The sequence below is a fragment of the Rhododendron vialii genome, chromosome 4a (assembly GCF_030253575.1).
Source record: "Rhododendron vialii isolate Sample 1 chromosome 4a, ASM3025357v1".
Taxonomy (NCBI): Eukaryota; Viridiplantae; Streptophyta; class Magnoliopsida; order Ericales; family Ericaceae; genus Rhododendron; species Rhododendron vialii.
This window is the reverse complement of record NC_080560.1, coordinates 15169414-15196540: the sequence shown is the minus strand read 5'-3', so window position 1 is coordinate 15196540 and position 27127 is coordinate 15169414. Positions and strand designations below refer to the sequence as shown.

At 37.3% G+C, this 27127-nt stretch overlaps 1 protein-coding gene across 3 annotated transcripts; it reads left to right on the top strand.

The window, feature by feature from the left end:
- Positions 1–4969: 4969 nt before the first annotated feature.
- Positions 4970–27089, top strand: LOC131322847 (xylan glycosyltransferase MUCI21-like). Of its 3 annotated transcripts, none has more exons than XM_058354381.1 (3): positions 4970–5598; positions 23940–24017; positions 25491–26871. In XM_058354381.1, the coding sequence occupies exons 1-3, from the start codon at positions 5397–5399 to the stop codon at positions 26810–26812; spliced, it is 1602 nt and encodes a 533-aa protein (XP_058210364.1). In that variant the 5' UTR covers positions 4970–5396; the 3' UTR covers positions 26813–26871. The 3 variants fall into 3 exon arrangements, with proteins under 3 accessions (XP_058210364.1, XP_058210363.1, XP_058210365.1); XM_058354380.1 differs by lacking the exons at positions 23940–24017; positions 25491–26871 and adding exons at positions 5699–5776; positions 7142–8751 and having other exon boundaries at positions 4979–5598; XM_058354382.1 differs by lacking the exon at positions 4970–5598 and adding an exon at positions 23424–23645 and having other exon boundaries at positions 25491–27089.
- The last annotated feature ends 38 nt before the right edge of the window (positions 27090–27127 follow it).

The following is a 27127-nucleotide window of genomic DNA, read 5'->3' as shown; positions in this document are numbered from 1 at the left end:
CTCTTTGCAAAAACCTTTGAAAAAATATTTTACATTTAATGAACGACTTAAATCATTTTTGTGAAATATGTAGTTTGTTCCACACTGTAATCTGTTCACAGAATCTGTACACACAATCTGTGAGGGTAGCAGCGTTCTTTACTTTACAGAAGAAGTTGAACACGTCAAGTTTGGATCTTTGTTAGTAAAATAAACAAAAATGCTTGGATAACATACTAAATTGGAAAAGTCCAAAACATCAATAAGGTTGACGCGTTATCATCAAAGAAAACTATACCAATAGTAATAAATGAGATAGAACATTTTCAACTTTCTTTTTTAGAAAAAATCAACATAGTTAATCGTAGTTATTGAAACTTGAACTCCTGTCAAATGCAATAAAGTACATTATGTCTATTACTGAGAGCCCGTTTCAGAAAACAAATAAGAACTTATTTTTTGTCAAATAATAAGAGTTGTTCCAAAAAAATAAGAAGGTGATACTTATTTTTTCAGAATTTACATAGGTATCAATGGGCGCCGGGGAGGGAAATCGTACCAACGGTTGTGTAGGGTGCTTGATCATATATACACGGAAAATGGGTGCTCGGATCAAACACCTTACACACCTCGGATGCCGTTGATTCCCACGATGGCCCCCTTGGTTTTTTTTTTTAGAATTTTTGGACGGCGCGGATTTGCCGTCCGGTGGCCAGAGACGGCCTGGCGCGGCCACGGGTACAATTTCCCTCCTCCGGCGCCCATTATCATAGCAATAGTCTTATTTTTTGTATAAGACAACTTCAAGCTAAAAAATCATGTGTTTACTCAAATAATTTTCCTATCACTATGAATCTTGTTTGATAGATCTCATTGAGATCTTTAATACGGTGCAAAAAAATTAGAATTTTTTTTTTCATTTATATTATTTTTGAGTTTGAAAATGTGAAAGGAACTTTTTATTTGAGTTTTGTGGAATGACCCTTCGTATTTTTTAATGAGAAGTGGCAAAACAAGTACTTATTTTTTAAGAAGGTTTCCGGAACGGAGCCTGAGTTACCACTTCACTTGTAGACATTATCAACTTGCTCGCTTAGGCTAAGTTCCGCAAAGATTTTTGGGATTTTTCCTATTTTGCCCTTATTTAAATTTTTTCGGCGTTTGTTAGTTTTGCGCCAAACTTTTATGAATTATTGATTCGTCTTATCGAGACAAATCAGAAAAGTAAAAATTATGATTTCTACCCAAATGCTTTAAAAAATATCCAAGATAAAGCCCAAAATCCGACTAACCTAATAAACACAAAAATAATTAGACTAAGGACAAAACAAGAAAGTGTCAAAAAAACCCTTAGCGGAACTTAGCCTAATATCAGACACGTTTCAAAAATTCGCCTAAAAAGTTATTATGATCACTTGAACGTGCGAGCTATTCATATCGTTCTCATCAGCTCTTTCAATAACCTAGCTAATAATTCGATTTTCCTCAAATGTAGGTTCAATTTTCACTTCAGCTACATCTGTAACGCTATTTTTTTCGGCCTTTTGCTTTGGGATTTCATTGAAGCTGTGGCCTATGATATGTGGCTCAGTGGAAAATATTAGAGCAATTGGCGGGCCCCCAAAATTAGATAAAATTTGGGAGCTCGATGTGGTCGCATCCTCGGCATATGGCCAAAGCCGGCAATGCAAGGATATAATCAACAGCAGTGCTACAGTCATCGGTGACCGGCCACCGACCGCGTGTGGGGTCCACTCCGGGCCCCGCATGAATGATCCGAGCCGCTCAATAATTTAAAAAAAAAAAACCGAGTGGGCTGCATGAGAAATAAGCTAAATCCGATGTGTGTACGTGCTCGTTCTAAACTTTCATTTTTGAACGGCTCGGATCATCTGATTTTGGAACAGCTCGGATCGAGCACATACACACATCGGATTGAGCTTATTTCGCACGTAGCTCCACTCGGTTTTTTTTTTAAATTATTGAGCGACTCGGATCATTCGTGCGAGGCCCGAAGTGGACCCCACACAGGGTCGGTGGCCGGTCACCGACCCTCCCGGTCGGTGACCGTAGTGTTTTCGTATAATCAAAGCGCACTTGGCAAAATAAAATCATCTGGAAGCATTAATGGAACTTATTGGCGTCTCTATCATTAATGGTACTCACTCTTGTTCAATGGTTATTGGCGTCTCTATCATTACAGATTGAATAAAAAGGTGATAAATTTACAGTGGAGTTGGAATGGCTGTTGAACCGTGGATTAGAGTGGCTTGAGTGTTCATTGCTAGAGTGGAATACTTTGAAAGAGGGTTAATAACCACATATAAGGTCATGAGAGAAACTTATTCACGGAGGCTCTGTGAACAACTTGTTTACGAAGCGGCGCAATCTCAACCGTCCATTCGCGCAATCAATGGCTAAGATTTGTTTTCAATTTTGACCGGTCACAATTGATTTTCAATCCTGACCGTCTCAAAACACTTTGGACGTGCACGATTGGCCTCCGTAAAGTCTTTTTTACGGAATGGTCCGCAAATAAGATTTTCTGTTCGATCATATATGTACCTCGGCTGAGTGGCATGAGTGTTCATTGCTAGAGTGGAATAAATTTAAAAGTTACAACCCGACTAACTGCATAGCAATTGTGCACAAATCACGGTATGAGGTCCACTTCGGGTCGCACACAAACGATCTGAGCATGGAATGTAAAAATATATATTTGAGGACCCCTCAAAAAAATCAGCTCAATTCGATATCTATAGGTGCTTGATCTAATCATTTACATACTTTTCATTTAAATTTTAGGATCCTAGAAAGTTAAATGATTGGATTGATCACCTATAAGTAACGGATTGTGCTGATTTTTTGCAGAGGCCCTTAAAAAAATATTTTATAAATATTCAAGAAACGACTTGAATTGCTTATGTAGGATTAGAGTGGACCCCACACTGTGATTTGTGTACGATTGCTGTGTAATTAGACTTTCTGTAAAAGTTAGAACTACACATAGAGTGGCTTGGGCGTTCGTTGCTAGGATGGAATAAATTGGAAAAATTAGGACCTTGGCTTGAGGTTCGTACAATTTATATAAAGATTTAACATTGGCATAAAAAATTCATAACATGTGTTTAAAAATTCATAACATCAAGAAAAAAATTCATAACATTTAAGATTCTATGAATTCAAGTTAAATGTGATGAACATATATCAAAATGTTATGAATTGCTATAGGAAAGTTATGAATTCAAAGAGGATTCTACGGTGATTAAGGCGGGTGCATATCGTATATACCAAAAAGTGTATTGTAGTATTTCTCCTTAGTATTTTTGACAAAAAAAAGAAGAAGAGAATAATGTTACGTACATTGACATTGGTGCACAAATATAAATATAGATGTGTCCAAAATATCCCTTACACACGGAGCTCTTGCTATTTTAAATAATGCATCTATAGTGATTTCAAATTTATTTGTAACCAAATTTGTACACGAATGTCTACGCACACACTTCCTTGGAATAAGACTTTTAAAAAAAAAAAAAAAAAACCTTCCTTCGAATAAAATGAAAGGCTCTCCTCAACAAATTTTATCACAATACAATCGAGTATGGATCCTCTCAAATCTCATGTGGTGCGAAACTGGATCAACTATAGCTTTACGTGATGATTCAAGCTATTCATTTTGAAGATGATGTGTTCGTTGTCCATGTCAAAAAAATCAAATTTATCGGATATCATTATCAACCAAAAAAATAAAAACAAATTCTCTCTCTACTCTTTTTCGGCGAATAGGGTGAGGGAGGAGGGGGAAGTGTCGCCTCCCCTCTCTCCTCTCATATCATTGCTTGTTTGTGTGTATCTCTCTCTGCTTTGTGTTTCAATTAAGTGTTGTTGAGCAGCATGATCAAGCTCTAACATGCTAGCTCCGGTGGTGGCGTGTGGGCTTTGATTCTGACTCATCTCCTCCTTATCAGCTAAGATCTGAACGATGGTGGCCGACGGTGGACAATAACGACGAGGATGGGGTTAGGATTTATTTTACTATCTTGTTTTCCTTACTTTTGTTCTGTCTCCGGTTGGTTTCCCGATTTGGTTTCTCCTGATTCGGTGGGTTATGATGGTGGGTCACTGGATCTAGTATCGCACCCGCTGTGTTCGCATGGCTGTCGATTTTGTCAAGCTTTTTGCTGGTCCGCGTCCAGAACCTATCGTGAAACCGAGGGTTTGCCTCAGAATGGCATACGTTGTTCGTGGCAGCGAGGGTTCGCTGACTTTGTCTCTTTGCCACAAACCGGATGGCATTTGGCTTCAATATTGTCAAATTTTATTGTCGGGTGGTGTAAAGAGTTTGAGGCTCGCATTTAAGATTCAAACATAAGTTTGTCTCTTTGTGTTTATTGTACTATTGTTAGTGTATCATACTTGGTTGTAGCTCCATATCTTTGTATTCAAATTGAAATCTAAATCCCGGATACTTTTATTGAATGCAAAGTTGTGCTGACCAACCAAACAAAATTGCAGGATCAAAAAAAAAAAAAACCAAACGAAATTGCTAAGCAAAGTCCTAGGTATTCTTTGGCCCTTAGCTGGCCCCCACTGATGAGCCTACACTAGGAAGCGCGTGAGTGTCACACCGTTGCCAGATCGGCATTGCCAACTCTGTACCGAGCCACCACGTCTAATTTCGTCAGCTGATGTCGATTACACGCTAATTTGACCGTAAAAATCCACTTATTTAAAAAAGCAGAAAAGCTACATGCATAGCAGTTTTTATACAGCGGCCTAAATTTTGAAGTGATTTTGAATATTTTGTTAACGCTTCTAATGATATCGAACGAAGTTCATTTTTTACAGAGACTTTAAACGACATATTTAGAACAATCTGAGCGGCTCCGATCATCTTTATGCGACTCGAGCCGAGAGAAAATAAGATCTGTATACAGCTGCTGTGCACGTAGCACAGCTCTTAAAAAAGTCTCCTATGTTTAGCTTTCGCTGATAGCTTCATTGATTCTCTCTCTCTCAAGAAACAGAGCCCCAGAGAAAACAACTTCCTCCAAAAACCCAGAAAAACCCTTCTTCTTTTTCCTCCCTCCTCATATATATTCTCTCTCTGTCTCTGAGTTCATCTCCTACCTATATTCCCTGTTCTGTTTTTGGGTCTGATTTGGCCCTTCATTCTCTCTCTCTCTCTCTCTCTCTCTCTCTCTCTCTCTCTCTCATAAATCCCAGATTAAAAATCAATAGAACGAAATCCCCAGTTGTTCCATTTCCCTCTAATACACTCAAATAACTTTCTTTGACTCCTTTTCTTCCTTCGTACTTCACCTGAAAAACCCCTCTTTGTTCCTCTTTACACCTCCCCTCCATCTCTCTCTCTCTCTCGCTCTGTTCTTTCTCTGCCCCCTGTTTCAGAAGCCATGGTGAATCACCTGAGATACAGCCCCTTGAAAAAGGGCGTACAGAATGCAACAGAAGACGAGGAATCCCAAAATAGCCTTGGCTTCAACAAGATAACAACAAGGCCCAGATTTCTCTATCTCCTTTTCCTCTCTCTCTTTTCCTGCAGCTTGCTTTTAGCCCCTCACTTCTTCTGCTTTCCACACAACTTCTCTTTCTTATGTAAGCTTCCTTTTTTTCCTGAATCGATTTTTTCCTTCCTGTTTGCTTGATTTTTATGCTTCTCTATTTATCTTCTTTTTTATTTTTTATTTTTTTGCAGATTCATTTGGATACGAAAATGGAAGACTTTTTGCTGAGATGGATGTGAATACTACCATTTGCTCTTCAATCTCTAATGGTTGCTACTCTCTCTCTCTCTCTCTCTCTCTCTCTCTCTCTCTCTCTCTCATGCTTGATAATCTATGTTTGTTTTTTCAAGTTTTTCCTGTCTTTGTTTTTCTTGGAACTTTTTGACATTTCTGGAACATGCAATCGCGTCGATGGACATTTGATAGATATACTTATGTATTGTAACCTTTGTTCATCAACATCTGGCTTCGATTGTTTTACCCAAAAAAAAAAAAAAAAACATCTGGCTTCGATTTGTATTTATATATATGTTTTTTGTAGTTGTAATGTTTAGATTGGTGGTTTTCTAATCGACAGCGCAAGATAAAGAAGAAGCATGACACAGTGATTTTAGGTGGTTTTCTCAATTGGGTCCACTTTTCACCATGTAACGAATTGAGAAGAATGTATAGTTACATCGATTGCGTAAAGCATACTATTATATATGAATCGGCCTAATACCCCTGTTTAGGCCCCTCAGCACCTCTGTCGAGGGCGCTGTCCTGTCCCCACATTTTGATTGTCTGCCTGTGTGGTTAGAGAGCCAAACTAAGACAAAATCAAGCTTCACAAACCCACGATTTGACCGTATGGTCAGCGAGGCCAACTAAGACCTAATCAAACTTTAAAAACTTAATTTACGTAAAGGATACCCTTTCTTAAATCACAAATGATTCCTTCCGTGCTCTTATGTGTAGAAAGATAGTACAGTATACTGAAACATACCCCTATTATATTCTTTAACCTTATTTTTGACTATGCAAATTCCATTTTGTTCTTAAATCTGAATTAATTAGATTTGCTTTGTTTTTCTTGGTCATTTAGCTTGATTTGTAGTCATGCGGTGATGAAAAGCGAATAGAATCAATAATCAATACCCTTCCTCATGGATCCATTTTTTTCTCTTACTGTTTGATTATTTTGCTAGCATGATAAATATGCTTCCATTCACATCTCTATTGCTTACGAGTATCTGATTTTGATTTCATTTTTTCTGATTTTTAAGTCATGAATCTTGATGACATGAACACAAAGAGAAAATGACTTCTGTTTGGTTCTTTTTCCTTGTTTTGTGAGTTAACTTCTAGTCATGCTGGGGTTTGTGGAATAACCAATACCCTTTGTCCCTCAACTCCAATTTTGTGTCTTTTCTGTGTTCAACATGCTGAAATGGGCATGCTCCCTTTTGTTAGCAAGTAGTGCTACAGAGGACAAAATATAACAGATGTATCTAGAATCGTTTGCTGCATGTGGAGACACGATACACGTGGGACCAAAGCATTTACTTTTGTTCGTTCAATTCACAACTCTCTCCCGTTATCTCTCTTACAAACTGGGAATGTTGTCTAATTTGAAGAATTTGTTCTAAATGCAGGAACTATATGTTGTGACAGGAGCAGTATTCGATCGGATATATGTATGATGAAGGGGGATGTGAGAACTCACTCTCTTTCCTCTTCTATCTACCTTTATACCTCAAGAAGCTCTAATGGCCTAATGGATTATGTTCCGGATCCCATTGAAGGAGGTGAAGATGAAGAAGAAAACACGGAAGAGGAAATCCAGCATGAAAACATTAAGCCCTATACCCGAAAATGGGAGAAAAATAGTATGGACTCTGTAGGCGAATTGCACCTTATTTCAAAGAGAGAGAATACGGGTACTAGACATCAGTGCGATGTCAAGCATGACGTCCCGGCCATTTTCTTCTCCACCTCGGGATATACGGGTAACATTTATCATGAATTTAACGATGGAATATTGCCTTTGTACATAACTTCACAACATTTCAACAAGAGGGTTGTGTTTGTTATTTCTGAGTATCACAAGTGGTGGAATAGTAAGTACGGTGACATCCTTTCGCTTCTCTCGGATTATCCACCGGTAGATTTTAGTGGAGATAATCGGACTCATTGCTTCCCAGAAGCCATTGTTGGTTTGAGAATTCACGATGAGCTCACCGTTGATCCTTCACTTATGGAAGGGGGAAAATCCATAAAGGATTTCCATGACCTCTTAGACCGTGCTTATTGGCCGCGAATCAACGGTTTAATCAAGGATGAGGAAAGGAAAGCCACACAGAGTTCAAAAGGTCCCTTACCACGATCTTCAGAGAATGAAGCAAAAGGAGAGCAAAAGCGGGAACTGATCAAGAAACCGAAACTTGCCATCTTGTCCAGAAAGGGGTCTAGAGCGATAACTAACGAAGATTTGTTGGTGAAAATGGCAGAAGAAATAGGGTTTGAAGTGGAAGTCTTGAGGCCTGACCGGAGAACCGAACTGGCAAAGATCTACAGGGTGCTTAACTCAAGCGATGTTTTCGTTGGGGTCCACGGAGCTGGCATGACTCATCTTTTGTTTGTAAGGCCTAGCAAGGTATTTATTCAAGTTATTCCCCTCGGAACCGAATGGGCGGCTGAGACTTACTATGGGGAGCCGGCTGTGAAGCTTGGTTTGAAGTACATTGGTTACAAGATTCTCCCGAGAGAGAGCTCGTTGTATGATGAATATAAGAAAGATGATCCCATTTTGAATGATCCAGACAGCATGCACAAGAAAGGCTGGGAATTCACCAAGAAGACATATCTTGATCATCAGAATGTGCGGTTGAATCTTGAGAGGTTTCGAAAGCGGTTAGTTCGGGCTTATAATTACTCCATTGGTAAGAAGAACCGGCGCGATAATCCCCAATCAGAGTAATCTCAATTTTTGGTTCTCCTATACTATACTTTTTATTTGAACTCATTGGTTGATGTAGATTCTAAACAACAAACCTTTCATTCCTTCTTCTGTAAATGAACCAGCAAAACAAATGTGCTTCTTTTTGGTGTACTTTCAAAACAAAACATCCATTCTTGTATTGTTGTAGAATTTAGTTGATTTCAGGGGTGTACTGGAATCAAAGTGTATATTGTTACTAAGCCTTGTTGCTTCTGTAAAATAGAGGAATAAACTCGATTCAACGATGTTCTAAAGGTTCGCTGATAGTTTCTCTCAATTTCCGTTTTTGTTTGATTTCATCTTTTTCTGGGTAAGAAATGGATATGGAGATGGATTGCTTAACATATTTGCCGGAAAATTTTGATTTGCTTCAGTTTTACGGTGTCTTGTCATTTTTTTTCCCCCCATAAAATGATGTTTCACTTGGAACTAGTATTGTACCATGTGCTGGGAACAGTTTGAAAACCTCAAAATATTGTATCATGCCCAGGAAATAGTATGAAAACCTTCAAAGCCGTGACAGATTGTGGAGCTCGATAGTACCGTACATTTGGGGCTTATATGTACGTTATTGTGCTTCCAATTTTGTTTCAGAACGTCACAAATTCTTAACAACAGCTTACCCTTCGATTGGCCTGTTTCATTGGCTAGACTACGAAGGGGGGTCGCGGGTAGCAAATATGTAATTCGTCTACCATTTATTGTACCCAAAGGCTAGAAATTCATGCCCATAGACAATTCATCATCCTCTTGAATCGTTTCCCACTGTATTTGTATGTTCAGGCCAACTGATTTTTTTCCAATACCAGCAACTCAGAAAGCAAGTAGGTGGACAGCGAAAGCAAACAATTCCTGACTAGACTGAGGAGGAGATTAGTTGAGGTGCGCGTAAGCTGAACCGAATAAACCCTACCTGTCTAACAAAAAGTGATGAAGAAAGAAAACATATTGTGATGCCACGCTAAAACATAACGCAAAGAGGATCCACAGGATTCCAAATTGTGGCCTATATTTGAAGTCAAGCATGGAAAGTGACTTTTGTTTTGTGGGTGGTGCTACAGGTCCCAATGGGAGGATTCCCGATCGGAATCCCGATGCCCCGTCGGGCACACTCCGGCCACCAGACGGCCGATCCGAGCCGTCCAAAAATTCTAAAAAAAAAAACCGAGTGGATCTACACGGGAATAAATGGCATCCGACATGTCTAAATGGCCGATCCAAGAACTCCATTTTTGGCTGATCCAAACACTCCAATTTTGGCCGATCCAAACACAAAAATGGATTGTTTGGATCGGCCACCTACACAAGTCATATGCTGTTTATTCTTGCGTAGGCCCACTCGGATTTTGTTTTTAGAATTTTTGGACGGCTCGGATCGGTCGTCCGGTGGCCGGAATGTGTCCGGCGGGGAGTCGAGATTCCGGTCGGGATTTTTGGTCGGGAAGCTTAGACTTTCTGTTTGTTTTGGGCCTTTCCAGTTTGGATTTGACACACTTTTGCAGACGCACTTACATATGTAAATGGAGATTAAACCCTCTGTGTACAAGTCAATTCACTCCTACCCAATAAGAACAAGCCACCTTATTCATAAGTAGGGCAACCCGCCTTTCCCCAACCATCCGATTGACCTATCTACATGTCAATCAAATTGCTTTAATTTTTGAAAAAGAAGTACCGAAAAATATGGTTTAAAAATTGAATGTTTTATTTTTTGATCTAATTGAATCGGTGCAAAGATCTTATTATTGGAGTATTATTCTAAAGGTTCATAACTATTTTTTTTATCTCTAAGACTTTCGTTTAGAACCCTGTGGAACAAATATTTGAATATTAAAATCTCAAAAACAAAATTAAATTATGACTCTTTAGAATAATAAGATCTTCGCACCGGTTCAAACGGATTAAAAATTGGAGCAATTATTATTTTTTGAAAAAATTGGAACATTTTTTTAGACTGTTTATATATTAAAATTAAATGCTCCGATTTTTAATTCGTTTGAACCAATATGGAGATCTTATTATTTTGCTCATATTATTTTAAAAGATCATAATTTATTTTTCTCTCTAGGACTTCAATAATCAAGTATCTGCTATATAAGGTCCTAAATAAAAGCTCTAGAGATAAAAATTAATTATAACTTTTTAAAATAATATGATCATATTATTCCAATGAGTCATAATATATAAATAGTCTAAAAAATGCTCCAATTTTTTCAAAAAAATAATTGCTCTAATTTTCAATCAATTTGAACAAGTGCGAAAATCTTATTATTATGATCATATTACTCTAAAGAGTCATAATTTAATTTTGTTTCTAAGATTTTAATAATCAAGTATCTGCTCCACAAGGTTCTAAATGAAAGTCTTAGAGACAAAATATTTATGAACTTTTACAATAACATGATCAGAATAATAAGATCTTTGTACTGGTTCAATCAGATCAAGAAATAAATCATTTAATTTTTTAACTATATTTTTCGGTACTTCACAGCCATTTTTCAAAAATTAAAAAATTAAAGCAATTTGATTGACGTGTAGGAGGGTCAGTTGGATGGTTAGGGAAAGGTGGATTGCCCCACTTATGAATGAGGTGGCTTGTTCTTATTGGGTAGGAGGGAATTGGCTCTTACACAGATCCTCCCTCAGTGTACAATTTAATCTCTTTGTTATTACGAGAGAGAAAAATAAACGCTCGGGAGAACGCTGTTGCCCACTAGCTTCAATGCTGGACTGGTGTGGGTTTGTAGTCCACAACAAGGACTTTATCCAAAACATATAGGAAAATGTTTGAAAATTCAGCACGGGCTTGGAGGGGAAATGTACTCTGCAATGCCTCCTACGCTCTCGAAGGTTGATGCGAAAACATGAGTGAACCTTGCTGCATGTTCTCAATGCTGACATCCTTTCATTGCCCGGGGCAAAAATTGGGCCCAACAGTGAAAACGAAACTGTGTTCCTAAAGACTGTGTGGAGTTTATTGTCTTGGTTTACACAACGACACAACAGTTCAAGGCATTGCGTCCACTGATCAGTCAGTAAATCAAATAGGCTCTCACAATGAATGGTTTGAGGCCAAAAGCTATCTACTCCCACTCAGGGAATTTCCTATTGAACTCTCTTTAGGTTTAGCATTGCATTTGCATAGTCTGTCCAGTGAATTTCTTTCGTGTGAGGATTGTTAGAAAAATGATTTTCTTAGAAAGATTTTTTTGCAATCTTTGGAACATAAAATCTTTGGGTCCGAGTTGAAAAATATTCTTTGATAGTAGGAGACAAAGATTGAATATCTTGAGTATTTACTTGGACAAAACCATTTTAAGATGTGAAAGAAATTGGGAGGCGGGGGAGTTGCTGCCCCTTAAAGGGGCAGCTTGCTGTCCCGGGCCGAATGGGGTCCGCATCGGTCTCGCTCCAATGATCAGAAACGTTCACTTCGTAGAGCTCGTCGAGTAGAACAAGTGTACTAAAAATCAGATTGAACGGATATCATTAAGAGCCTTATCGAAACAGTTTTATCTTGAAAAAAATGGATCCAAAACACTGGATCAAATCCATTGGAACCCATTATTGGTAAGTTATATGTGTTCCGATCAAGCACTTAATAATATCCAATCGAGCTGATTTTGGGAACACTTTTTCTACTCGACGAGCTCTACGAAGTGAATGTTTCTGATCATTGGAGCGAGACCGATGCAGACCCCATTCGGCCTGGGGCAGCAGGCTGCTGGGACAGCAGCTCCCCCGCCTCCAAGAAATTGGGTCTCAAAGTTGGTCATTTGTAATGGAAAGGAAGATATATGGGGAGAGGGCATAGATAAAGTGGGCCTTGGCCCATTTACCCCATCTGCGCGCCACTGCCTGCCTGTTCGGCCCAGCACGGGCCTAGGCTTTGATTAAAATATATTTTATTTATTTATTTATATAAAATGGAGAAAATTATATTAATAAACGTATAACGACACTTACATAACGGAGTTCATTACAAATATTTTAGACAAAATCAAATTAATCATCTAAATATAAAACGAGAAGGCATATGGTAGTCGATATCTTTCACCCCAACCCAAATATAGCTTGACGCAAACAACACTCATTATCTGCCGTGGATTCATACGTAAAATCACCAGTCTCAAAAGAGATGCTAGTTAAAGATAAAAGTTGGGGCTTGTTTCCTATGGGGAAAAATTCAAAACACCCCACAAACTTTACTCTAAATTTCAATTAGACTTCCAAACTTTCAAAAAAATCAATTTTACTCTAAATGTTATCTTCTGTTAATCAAAATGCTCACTTCCTTTCAAATGACTAACAAATTTTGTTAAAAGCCCCGTTTAATAGCGTCCCGATCGAATTTCGATGATCCGAACCGATCAATGTGATCAGAATGTGATTTTAATGATATTTTTTAGAAATCAGCAAAAAAAATGATCGAAAAAGGCTTCATCTGAGCAGTTTTTTATTGAATAGTTCAATAAAAAACTGCTCGGATGAAGCCCTTTCTGGTTATTTAATTTGCTGATTTCTCATAAGTTTCCTTAAAATTACGTTTTGAACACATTGAACGGCTTGGATTATCGAAATTCGATCGGGAAAGGGGAGGTGCGGACCGATCTAGATTTTGTTCAAGTTAGGGCGTCCGGATTTTGCTTCGGTCCGCACCTTCTCTTTCCTGATCAAATTTTGATGGTTTGAGCTACTCAATGTGTTCAGAACGTGATTTTAAAGATACATTTGAGAAATAAAAAAAAAGGACTGGAAAGGACTTGATTTGAGCAATTTTTTATTGAATAATTCAATAAAAAATTGTTCTGATGAAACTCTTTCCGGTCATTGTTTTTGCTGATTTCTTATAAGTACCCTTAAATCACATTATAAACACATTGAGCGGCTTGAATTATCAAAATTTGATCGAAAACTATGAAATTAAAATTTAGGGTGTTTTTTTGATTTTTTTAGGGGTCTCTGAAACCGCCTCGTGAGTATATAGCTACAAAACTTGTCAAAATTCAAAATCAACAGTGTACTGACCGTCCTTCCACCTACGTGTGACCGTCGGCCACTCGTCGGCGACTGCCTTCTCTGTCTCTACCTTTTCAGCTACTCCGCCACTTGCCTTCTCTGTCTCTACCTTTTCAGCAACTCTGCCACTTGCGTAGATCTGAACTAGAAGCGGCACTTTTTGAAGGTTACGAACGATCTTTGCTGTTGAATCTCTCATCCACTCATCGAGTGTTTCGAAAAATAGGACACGGTCGTTTACGGAACACGGTGCGAGTACAGAGGAATTCGACACGTTCTTGTAGCAGAGATTCAAGGTGGTGTTCCGGACAGTGTCGTTTTTCGATTGTGGATTGATGGAACACGGCCCCATTCTTGGCGATGAAGATGGATTGAACGTAGATAAAATAGAATTCACCTCGTAGGGAATGCTGCTAACGGAGGCTATTGAGACACGGTGGTTTTCGGAAAATCATTAACCGACCTTTTTTTTTTTTTTTGAGATATTGTTAACCAACGTTGGAAATAGTGAATTTGCTGATGGGGTGGGTGTGAATTTGGAGGTGAATTCCGGAAAAAAAAAGAGAAGTGAATTCACACATGACAGAATTCACATCCTCAAGAATTCATACATCCCAAAATATGAAACGAGGTTTGAATTCTAGAGAGTGAATTTTAGGAGGTGTGAGTTCTGGGAGTGTGAATTCTTAAAATGAGTGTAAGAAGTGATAAGAGCAAAATTGTAAAAACATCTTTAAAAAGAATATTGACAAGATAGCATGACAAAAAATGGTTGACATGAAACCCCAACAAAAAAAATGAGACCAACTTGTCATTTCTCGTAATTAATTTGTTACGTACTCTTGTACACTATCGTATCGATGAGTAAATCAAATTGATGTGATATCGGTATCTTCAACGAATCTCATAACTAATAAAAGAAAAGAAAACGGACGATCAATAAGGATGACATGAAGAAGTGTTTTCGTCCCTTTTTTATTTTTAATTTTTTGCTAAAAAAGTTGGGAAGTAGTATTATTTTAGACAGCCTATTTTACTTTTATTTTATTGAACATATTTTACTGTAATTAACAGCTGTTACTTTACTAAACAAAAGAAGCATATTAATACCACACCAAAATCACAAGCCCAAGGTATTAATACCACACCAAAATCCCAAGCCCAAGGTATCCTTTGGCTTGGCCCTTAATTAGATGGCCCCCATTGATGAGCTCCTAATTTAGGGGTTCTAATCAAGCCAAAAAGTCAAACACAATGTATTATTCAGGCTTGACTCAACTTCTTATTACATGTGTAAAAGTTTAAATCGAGTTTGAGTATTTTTGAAGAATATTTTAATTGTTTAAGTTCGGCTCATCTTTGAAAGTTTTGTGATCATGATAAGCGTGGCTTGGCTCGTGTAATATGTAAGTCAATCTCGAATTTTCAAGCCTGAGCTTAATCTCGTGAAATTCGGAGTCATCAAGCCTAAGCCTAAGCTTAAGCTTAGGGGGTGTTTGGATGGCCCCTTTTCCTATTTTTCACTTCTCATTTTTGGGTTTTGTCTGAAAGAGGCAAAATGGGTTTTCTATTTTTACGTTTCTAATTCAAAACGCAAAAAGAGGTGAAGAGGAGCTTTTTCAATTTTCATTTTCTCATTTTGGAATCCTGCCATGCCAAAAAGACATCCCTACCCTCTCCCTTTTGGGATAATTTCCACTTTGCCCTCTTTCTTGAACGTTATCTCTTAACTTATTTTCCTTCACCTCACACAGTTGTTCACATACATTATAAAAATATAATTAAAAAAAGGGGAGAACACTTTTAGTTCATGTACATAAGCAATTTCGGAAATAAATTTTTTAAAAATTGATTAGAACATTATTTATATACATTACACACCATTATTAATAACCGGGGGCAACATAGTAAAAAATTAATCCATAATTCATTTTCATTACATATCTCCCAAACATTACTCCTGCTGTAAAATGCATTCTGCACATATCATTCAAATACTCTACCAAATACAAAATACATTCTGATCATAATTTCAAAAGCGAAAAAGACAAAAAGTTGAAAATGAAATTAAAAAATAAAAAATTGGTGGGAGATCCACTATAGCATGTTTGTAACCCATCAAATCCACCTCCCAAGTTTGTAACCCATTAGGTCTACTCAGACAAGGGCCTTGTTTGGCTTAGAAAAAAAATGTATTGTTATTCTTCTTATTTTTTCGTGTTAGCTAAACTGGGCCCTTGTCAAGCTAAAAAGGAATTAATACAAGACAAAATTGCCCTTGCCAGGTTTTTTTAAATTTTTTTTTTTCATTTTTTAGAATTTTAACAACTCTCTCTAAATTCCGGATCTCACCCGCTCCGCGGATGCACATATAACATTATATGTATTTTTGTTCACATACTACTTATATGTTGTTTTAAAAAAAAAATTGGTCTAAGGTCCATTATATGTTGTTATATTCATTATCTGTTGATATTAGTGGCAGAACAACGAATCCGAATTTCATATAGAGAACAGAATTTCACTGATATCATAATTTGTTGATATTATTGGCACAATGAAGAGACCAAAATTTCAAAGATAACCATATCTATCTATTTTTTGTTTGAAACATTCAGATAACAGAATTGGATAGATAACCATATTTGTTGATGTTAAAGTAATTCCAAAGCCAACAAACACCGATACAGGAATACAATTACATCTGTCAAAAAATATATATATTGAACATATAACAAAATTTGCTCGTTGTAGTCGATTCTTATATAATACATTGTCCAATAAAAAAAATAAAAAATTTGTCCCATGGACACCATCTCAGTCCTTCTCTATCATCGGTCATCTCACCATTTCATCCGTGCTCGAGGGTCAATCCTTGCTAGCTGGGCATTATATGCTCGTTCCACAAGTACCAACTTTTTGCCTTTCTATTTTGGTTTTGTCATTTATGCACAGATACACAGAGTTAAACAAATGCAAACATATATCATTATATGGTTATCTATAAACAACTGAATGCTGTTAAAAAGCAAGTCAGTGAGGCCGCTGCGCGGACCAGTTCAATAGAGTAAAATATATAATGTTATATGTGAGTTTCTGTGCTAGAAAATTCCAAAAAACAAAAAAGTGAGAGCGGCGGAGCGGTGGTGGTCGTAACCATAATCATATATAACTACAGACAACCTTATATAAATTGGTTCGCGCAACGGCTTAACAGACCTGAACATATAACCTTATATGTTATTCAACAACAGCTAAAAAAGGTACAAAAAATATGGTTATAACCATAGATTCAAGAATCATGTATAACCTAAACACTAGTATTCAAATATTATTATATAATCATCGACTATGGTTATATATAGTTATATAAATGAAAGAAAATCATATCTATCAAAATAATAAAGCATGTTACAACTTGAACATATATATGCATAAACATATAATCATAACTACATATAACCATATATGTTACCATAACCATATATAACAATTGACAACTTTATATGAATTGGTTCGCGCAGCGGCCTAACAGACCTGAACATATAACCTTATATGTTACTCAACAACAGCTAAAAAAAAGTACAAAAAACATGGTTATAACCATAAATTCAAGAATCATGTATAACCTAAACACTAGCATTCAAATATTATTATATAATCATCGACTATGGTTACATATGGTTACATAAATGAAAGAAAACCACATTTATCAAAATAATAAAGCATGTTGAAGCTCGAACATATAACTTTATATACAATAATAAAACATGATCAAACTTGGATATATAACCCTATAAAAGAATAATAAAGCATGTTCAAACTTGAACATGTATATCATAAACATATAATCATAACCACATATAACCATATATGCTACCATAATCATATATAACAATAGACAACATTATGTGAATTGGTCCGCACAACGGCCTAATAGACCTGAACATATAACCTTATATGTTACTCAACAACAAATTAAAAAAAAGTACAAAAACATTCCAAAGCCACCAAATTTCAGTGCATTTTGGACTACCGTCACTGAAATAGAAAGTCATTAATAAACCACCTAACTCCACTTCAAACGACTCTAGTCATTCTATAGTTATATATGGTTATATAAATGAAATAACCATATATGTTCAACCCTAAACTAAAACTTAAATATGTAGTGAAGTTACCTGTTCGTGTTGAAAATAAAGAAAGAAAACGAAGGCGACGGAGGGAAAAACGACGGGACGAATGAAATCGACGGCAAAAAATGAAAACGACGGCGACTGATGATGAAACGATGACAGCAAAGAATAAAAGTCATCCAAACAAAATGGGCAGCGGATAAAAAAAAAAACAAAATGGGCACACGTATTCCAGCTTCAGATCATCGTTCAATGTCCTCTTAATTCCACCACTTGGGTGAATTTTTGGTGACATTTCATTGATCCTCCGGCAAAGCCAACACAAATTAACAATTTACCATTCTCTTTTTTAGTTTTTCTTCTATTGTGAACCAAATAAAGACAGTAAGCAGAGGAAAATGGGGTTGAGGGGTAGTTTATGACCTTTGAGATTAAGAGTCTCGGATGCAACGCCGCCCAACACCATGGCACCGAGTCGGCCGTTGCCGATCGTAATGGCATCGGTCTAGTTCTTGGCTGGCCCGGTGAACTGCACCTTAAGAGCATTTGAAATCTGTGAATCAAGCGTGGTTAGTTCAAAGGAGTCCTTTACTGGGGGTGCTGTACCATAACCCATTCACCATCTTCCATTGGACTCTCGGAGTTGGGAGGTGTTGCCGAGAAGGAGTGCACTGGCGAGCACTTTAGAGAGAGAGAGGGCTGCTCCAGATCTGGAAATTTCTAGGGTTTTTCTCTTTATGAGTGGTTATATAGTATGGATATTTTTGTCATAAGAATCGTGTTATTAAACTAGTGGACTGGAGGGATTATGAAATTTAGAAGTGGACTAGATGGGTTTGAAAAGTGCTATAGTGGGCTTATGAAAAATTTTCTAATTAAAAAATAGGCTCCTAAATACCCCTTAAGCTCGTGACATTTAAAATGACAAAAGTTGGGGAAAAGAAGCTATACACATGGAATGGTTCAGCTTTTTACTATAACTTCTCAACACTAGGAAAACAATTTTCGTCTCCCATACACTTAATTCATATTTGAGATACTTATTGATTTACATATTTCTTACAGTAATTAATCTATCTCTATCTCTACAATATTTATGGAATAACTCCCTATTCACAAATCTATCAAGCCAAGCACTCATATGCTAAAGTTTTGCTTGAAGATATATAACCAAATGATAAAAAGTGATTGAAAGCTTGACTTATTGTTTGGCTAAATAATTCATCCTTTGTTCTTATTGATTTTTTTTTTGCATTTGTTAGTTTTTCTTCAACTTTTTTTAAGGATTATTGATTTGTTATGACAAAAAAAATCTAAAAAGTAAAAATTATGACTGAAACTCAATTTTTTAATAAAGACAAAAATAAGCCAATAAGTCAAATTTTGTCTTTATTCAAAAAAATTTGAATTTTGGTCGTAATTTTTAACTTTTTAGATTTCTTTCGTCATGACGAAACAATAATCCTCAAAAAATTGATGAAAAACTAACAAATGCGAAAAAAATTTAAATAAGAATAAAAAATAATCCAGGATGGATTATTTAGCCGAACAAGTACTCTCTTTTTAAACGAGTTTGAACAAGCCAAAAAGTCAAGCCAAGTTCAAATTGTTTGGTTCATTTAGTAGCCCTACGGTAGGGGTGTCAAATGGATTGGTTTGGGCCAAATTGGGTAAGTTATAAGTGGATTGGGTCTTTAATGAGTCATTGACTTATTTAGACCCAATTAATTAGGAGTTCAATTACCTATACCCAACTCATTTATTTAAAATCAAACCCAACCCGCCCATTAACCCAATTAAAATTAAAAATGACTAAAATACCGTATACACTGAAATGATCATATCAACCTTGTACATTTAAATGACCAAATTACACTTGCATACTAAAATTACCATAACACCCCTATATACTAAAATGACCAAATTACCCATGTGTACTAAAATTACTGAACCGAATGAAAATTCAGCTGAAATTTTAGAAATTTTTGGACTTAGTTGTTCAAATTTGTAAGGTTTTTCTTTTTTACTTGATTTTCTCTTCTAAATTGTTAGTGATTATTATGTTCAGATTACCTTCTTTAAACCTTTTGTCAGATTGGGCCAAATTTGTGGGCTATCTCCACACTCAATCTCTCTTATAACATTAATGAACCTTTAACAATCAATATTCAATAGTAGCTTGCAAAATTGATTTCAAGAAAAGAAAGACAAAAAAGTCAATAAGTCAACTAATTTTTTCTTATTTTTGTCCTTTTAAAAAAAATTATAAGTTTTGATCAAATTTAGAATTACAAACAAATTAGGAATTATTTGATTGATCAAATTATGAGTTTTGAACATGTGGAGAATGGAGGCGGGGGGTTGCTGCCCCAAGGGAACAGCAGCGTGCTGCTGTTCTAGGTTTCGGGGCTCACTCCAGTTTCGGGGCTCACTCCGGTTTCGCTCCGATAATCGGAAACGTTCACTTTGTAGAGCTCGTCGAGTAAAACAACTATGCAAAAAATCAGTTTAATTGGATATCATTAAGTGCCTGATCGGAGCCCATAAAACTCTCGGTCCATGGGTTACAGTGGATTTGATTCAGTGTTTCGAATCCTTTCTTTTTAAGATAAAAAGGTTTCGATCAGGTACTTAATGATATCCAATTAAGCTGATTTTTTGCATAGTTATTCTACTCGACGATTCTAAAAAATGAATGTTTCCGATCATCAGAACGAGACTGGAGTGGGCCCCAAAACCCGGGACAACAGCACGCTGCTGCCCTAAGGGGGCAGCAGCCCCCCCGCCTCCGCGAAGAATATGCAGCCAGCAGAAATTCAAATAAAACGAGCAGAGTACGTGACAAGTTTTCTCATTGGATGCGGTTAAAGGTACAGTAACTTCAGTAGGTTTAGTTTTCCGTTCTGGAACGGATTTTAAGTACTTATTTTTCAAGAAAACAATTTCAAGCTAAAAAATAATGGGCTTAATGAAATCTAAAAATATGCAATATGGATCTTGTTTGAAAGATCTTAATGAGATCTTTTATACGGTGTAAAAAAAAATCAAAAAATTATTTTTCATTTATATTATTTTTGAGTTTAAAAATGTAAAATAAGTACTTATTTTTTAAGAAAGTGTTCTGGAAGTATTATCCTTTCGTTGATCATACAATATAGTGGTCCGAATTGAGTCGACTTCAAACTCAAGTTTCAGACTTGTACAGTAAATGAGTTGAGCTCAACACTCTAAATCCTCGGCTCGTTTTGTATAAGCTTGGCTCGAACCGGACTCGACTCGTTTAACAAACGAAGTTTGGGTTCGAATTTTTGGTTTGTTTAATGTACGAGTTCACTACAAAACTCGGCTCGACTTGGCTTGTACTGTAACTGAAATTCGTAACATGAAACCGTTCAAACTGAGTCAACAGTTTTCGATTTGACCAAGAAAAAGGTTCACTTCACATAACATGTTTATTTTTGTTTTTTTCATTTATGTGGTAGTTCTATTTTTTTGTTGGGTAATGTTCATGACCCATTGGATATTTAAGTTGACCAAATTAAAACCCAATTAAGACCCAATAATAAATGGGTTAGATAGGTTTGAACCCATTTTAACCCAATTAATAAATAGGTTGAGTTGGGTCTATTTTTTAATAGATGGGTTTGAGTTTCTTAATGGGTCTGGGTTCAATTTGTCACCTTTACCCTACGGCTACATTAAGAGTTGCGTGATCGCACTCCATTGCCAATTACATAGGCAGCCAACTCACTATCAGCACCGAGCAATGCTACATACACTCCCACCAACAATACCTCCAACATATAGGTATACAGGCCCACATATACAATTAGGAGACCCACATAGGATGAGTTCCACTCATAGGGGTCTTTTGGATGCATCTATGAGAGGAGGGATTAGCTTTCACCCCTTCATAAGACCCGGGGCCCAGGCTTTACCCCCGTTTGGGAACAAAAAACAGAGGGATTTTCAAGAAGATCGGTTCTTGGCCAAGACCGGAGGAAGGGGGCATCGGGGGTCTTATATTCGGATAGGGTCTGAGGTCTCCATAAGTTATACCCCCCAATCCCCTCGAAATTTGACGATTTTACCCTTCTTTATCCCCCTTCCCTCACCCCCAATCTTCCATTTCTGTAGCCCACTTTATCACACACATGCACAGCCAGATTGGGGAAAATGGAAAATAGAGGGAGAGAGAGAGGGGGGGGGGGGGGGGGGGCGTACAGTGACGACGGCGAGGAGCCGCTGACGATCGAAGACGATTTGGGATGACGGCTGCTGCTGCTGCGCTTCTTCTTCTTCTTTTCTTCTTCTTCCGTCGTTCTTTGACTTACCCCCTCTCTCTCTCCACAACAGTAACAATGTGATAATAAAAAGGACTGGAAAAATTATTCAGTGCATGTGTGCCATGCAACCTCACCCATCCACTGTGCTTAAAAAAACGAAATTATTGCTTACCTTTGATCCAAAATAAACGAAATTATAAAATAAAACACTTTAAAAAAAATTATAATTTTTGATACTTATTACATTGATTAAATTATAAGTAAAATAAATTATTGCGGCTTAAATTGTGAAAGAATAATTAAATTTATAATTATATATAAAACGTAATACATAATTAATTTAGGGACTATACAAGGGCAAAAAGGCCATTTGACAGTTTTTTACATCATCTATCCTTCCTTATACCCTCTATTAATCGTTCATCCAAACAAAATATTATTTAATCCCCCTTCATAAATATCACATCAATATGGGCCCTCTCTTATTAACTAATATCCCATACTATCTTATCCCCTCTTATTAATTAATACCCTCAATTCTTCATCCGCATCCAAACGGGCCGATAGGTGAGAGGGGTGCGATCGGAGGTCCCACACAGGATGAAATCCACACATAAGTGAAGGCGGTATTGTTGGATGAGAAAGCATTGTTGTTGGAGGTGTGTTCCCATCATTTTGGAGCAATGCTATATACCCATCCAATTTTTCCCCATCTGGACCATTGATTTATTTTCGAAATAATTTCGAGATAAATTGGATGGATACATCGAGTTATTGATCATTTTGCATACCAGATCAGTTCTCGATAAGCGGTTCCTTATTTCACGCCATTTGACTTCAAAATTCACTCATTCAAAAAAAGTCTTCTCTGATTTCTTCACTTAAAAAAAGAAGTCTTCTCATTGACAGCTCCTTTGATTCTCTCTCTCTCTCTCTCTCTCTCTCTCTCTCAAAATACCATGATACCATTCCACTGGAAACACCTTCCTTCTCCAAGAACCCAGAAAAATCCATTTCTTCTCTGGGGAAGTCTAGGGACACTCTCGTTTTTACAACTAAATTTACAAATTATTTACCATATTAGCATATAGGCTCTATTATTTTAATGATTGAAAATGTTGACATTACAAAACACGTTGAAAATATTAAGGATATAAAAAAATCATGTTTATAGAAAAATCGATATTTGCTTTATCATAACAGAAAACAAACTAACTCGCATAATAGCTAAATATGTTACGATCATGCATTTATCGAAATCGGATAAAATGTGAATTTTTTCGTGATTACTATTTTCAATCCGTTCGGTGAGGTGAACAATTTCGTTCATCTCAAAATGATGGATCGTACATGCTAATGTGACAAATCGATTGTAAGTTTAGTTGTAAAAATAAAAGTGTGTGAATAGACTTTCCCCCCTTCTTTTTTCCTCCCTTCCTCATATTTCTCTTCCCCCTCTCCCTCTCTGTCATCTCCTATCAAATTTCATTCTCTCTCTCTCCCTCTCCTGTTTCAGTAGCCATGGTGCAATACCAGAGATATAACCCGTGGAAAAAGGGTGTAGAGTATGCAACTGAAGAAGAGGAATCACAAAATAGCCTTGGCTTTAACAAGATAACCACAAGGCCCAGATTTCTCCATCTCCTTTTCCTCTTTCTTTTCTCCTGCAGCTTGCTTTTAGTCCCTCAGTCCTGCTTTCCATCCAACTTCCTCTTATGTAAGCTTGGTATAATTAGTAATTTTTTTTTTTGGGGGGGGGGGAGTGCAGCCTCTTTAGTAACTGTCCCGGATAGTTGCGTGAGTTGTCTCACCAATGCGGTGCCTACAAACATATCTTCTCGGGAAGATATCCCTCGTTGTGAGAAAATATTGGAATGTTCGGGAAAGTTACCGAAGAGTATCTCATCCCTCTTTTTGAATGGGTTAAGTATTTCTGAATCGATTTTTTCCTTCCTGTTTTCTGGATTTTTATGCTTCTCTATATGTCTTCTGGGTATTTTTCTTTTTTCAGATTCATTTGGATACGAAAATGGAACACTTTCTGCTGAGATGCATGTGAATACTCCCATTTGCTCTTCAATCTCTAATGGTCTCTCTCTCTCTCTCTCTCTCTCTCTCTCCTTTTTTCCCCTTCAAAAACTCAACATTAATTTTTCGAACATGCAAAGGTGTCGAGGGAGAGATCAATGTATTGCAACCTCTGCTCATCAACTTCTGGCCGGCTTCGATTTGTTTTTCTACATATATATTTGGGATCAGCTCCTCTCCAATCCATTTTCATGGACTGGCCGTCCAGTTTCCAAGTTTTTGGGCTCATACCGGGCCCCTTTTGATAATACAAATTGTTCATATTTTAGATCTCGTCTGGAACATTGATTACGCCAATAATCACATCGATTGTCAATGCAAAATTCACATTGATCAGATCCCGGTTGATATGATTTCAAAACGTATTTATTATTTAGATATAAATGAGTTATATGAGCTGTGATCTATTGTAAACTTCTTTTTTTTCAACATAAATGCTTTTCGAAGCCATATCAACCAGCATTCAATCAATTTGATTTTTAGTATGGTCAATTTTCTCGACGGAGTCTAAAAAATGAACGATGCGGATAATTGAAGTGGGTCCGGAAAGAGCCCAAAACGGGCCGAAATTGGACCGTCCAGTCCATTTATATTTTGTAGTTGTACTATTTAGACATGGTGTGGTACTGTGGAATTGCATAATAGCACGAAGAATAAAAAAACACACAAGCAAAAAAGCACGACACATAGATTTTTGGAGGTTTTCGGTCCAATTTCACCATGTATTGAATTAAGAAGAATGTATGGTTACATCGGCTGCGTAGTTTAGGCCCCTCAGCCCTAACCCTGACCCGGCGACCTGACCGACACAGTCATATATAGACGAGACAAACTAATCAGCCTAGTAGCCTTGTTTAGGCCCCTCAACCCTGCCCCTTACCTGGCGACCTGACCGACATAGTCATAGTTGAGGCAAACTAAGATTGAATCAAGCTTTACAAACCTAATATATACAAATGATACCCTTCTTAAATCACAAATGATTCTTTCCGTGGTCTTATGTGTCATTTTTTTTCTGTTATTGTTTGATTATGCTGATATGACTCCTATGCTTCTATTCACATCTCTATTTCTCACAAAAATCTTATTTTGATTACCTTTTTTCTGATATTTAGTCATGAACATGATGACATGAACACAAGGAGGAAATGACTTCTAATTGTTCAGCAATTTCCTTGTTTTGTGATTTAACTCCTGATCATGGTGGGTTAGGTGGAATAACCAACACCCTTTTGTCCCTCAACTCCAATTATGTGTCTTTTCTGTGTTAACCATGCTGAAATGGGACACATTTTTTTTTTTGTCAATCGGAAATTCAATTAATTACGTGCGCCCTTTTGGTCGTGTCTTTTCCTTTGTTGGTTCAATTCACAGCTCTCTCTCTCCATCCATCTCTCTTACCACCTAGGAATATTGTTGTTTAAGTAGTCAAAAAATCTAGTCTAATTTCAAGAACTTGTTCTAATAAATGCAGGAACTATATGTTGTGATAGAAGCAGTATTCGATTCGATATATGTTTCATGAAAGGGGATGTGAGAACTCACTCTCTTTCCTCTTCAATCTACCTTTATACCTCAAGAAACTCTAATGCCCTAGTGGATTATGTTCCCGGCCCCAACGACGAAGAAGAAGAAAACAAGGAAGAGGAAATCCAACACGAAAAGATTAAGCCTTATTCCCGGAAGTGGGAGAATAGTACTATGGACACTGTAAGCGAATTGCACCTCATTTCAAAGAGGAAGGATTCGGGTGCTCGACATCAGTGTGATGTCAAGCATGGCGTCCCAGCCGTTTTCTTCTCCACCGAGGGATTTACTGGTAACGCTTTTCACGATTTTAACGATGTTATATTGCCTTTGTACATCACTTCGCAACATTTTAACAAGAGGGTGGTGTTCGTTATTGCTGACTATCACGACTGGTGGTATAGTAAGTTCGGTGACATCCTTACGGTTCTCTCAGATTATCCACCGCTAGATTTTAGCGGAGATAATCCGACTCATTGCTTCCCAGAAGCCATTGTTGGTTTGAGAATTCACGATGAGCTCACCGTTGATCCTTCACTTATGGAAGGGGGAAAATCCATAAAGGATTTCCATGACCTCTTAGACCGTGCCTATTGGCCGCGAATCAACGGTTTAATCAAGGAGGAGGAGGAGCGGGAAGCCCGGCGGAATTCAAAAGGGAAGCACCCCTCACCACGATCCTCGGAGAATAAAGCAAAAAGAAAGCAAAAGTGGGATCTGATCAAGAAACCGAAACTAGCCATCATGTCTAGAAAAGGGTCCAGAGCAATAACTAACGAAGATTTGCTGGTGAAAATGGCCGAACAAATAGGGTTTGAAGTGGAAGTCTTGAGGCCTGACCGGACAACCGAACTGGCAAAGATTTACAGGGTGCTTAACTCAAGCGATGTTTTGGTTGGGGTCCACGGAGCTGCCATGACTCATCTTTTGTTTGTAAGGCCTAGCAAGGTATTTATTCAAGTCATTCCCCTCGGAACCGAATGGGCGGCTGAGACTTACTATGGGGAGCCGGCTGTGAAGCTTGGTTTGAATTACATTGGTTACAAGATTCTCCCAAGAGAGAGCTCGTTGTACGATGAATATGAGAAAGACGATCCAGTTTTGAATGATCCAAACAGCGTGCACAAGAAAGGGTGGGAATTCACTAAGAAGGTATATCTTGATCACCAGAATGTGAGGTTGAATCTCGAGAGGTTTCGAAAGCGGTTAGTTCAGGCTTATGATTACTCCTTTGCTAAGAAGAATCAGCACGATAATCACCAATCATAGTAATCCCAATTTTTGGTTATTTATATACTTTTCATGAACTCATTGGCTGATATAGATTCTAAACAACAAATCTTTCATTCCTTCCTCTGTAAGATGGAATATGGAAAGGGAAGTTATAATTCTTTTTCTTCAGTACTTGCCATTACATGTAACTTTCACTTTCTCTTTCCTTGGAAACCAAGCATGAGAAACTATCATCCCTCTCACTCAATTTCAGACCAAAGAAAACTAACTACTTTCACTGCAAATCTTTCTCTCACTTTATCTTCCTTTCTTTTTCTGCAAGATCTAACCACAAGACTTGTCTGCTTAGGT

What these genes read in the sequence shown, in the direction of transcription:
- LOC131322847 (XM_058354380.1), top strand. Translation starts at nt 5,397, where the DNA reads ATGGTGAATCACCTGAGATACAGCCCCTTGAAAAAGGGCGTACAGAAT. An exon ending in ACACAACTTCTCTTTCTTAT is followed by an intron (nt 5,599 to 5,698) that starts GTAAGCTTCCTT and finishes ATTTTTTTGCAG; the next exon opens with ATTCATTTGGATACGAAAAT. An exon ending in TTGCTCTTCAATCTCTAATG is followed by an intron (nt 5,777 to 7,141) that starts GTTGCTACTCTC and finishes TTCTAAATGCAG; the next exon opens with GAACTATATGTTGTGACAGG.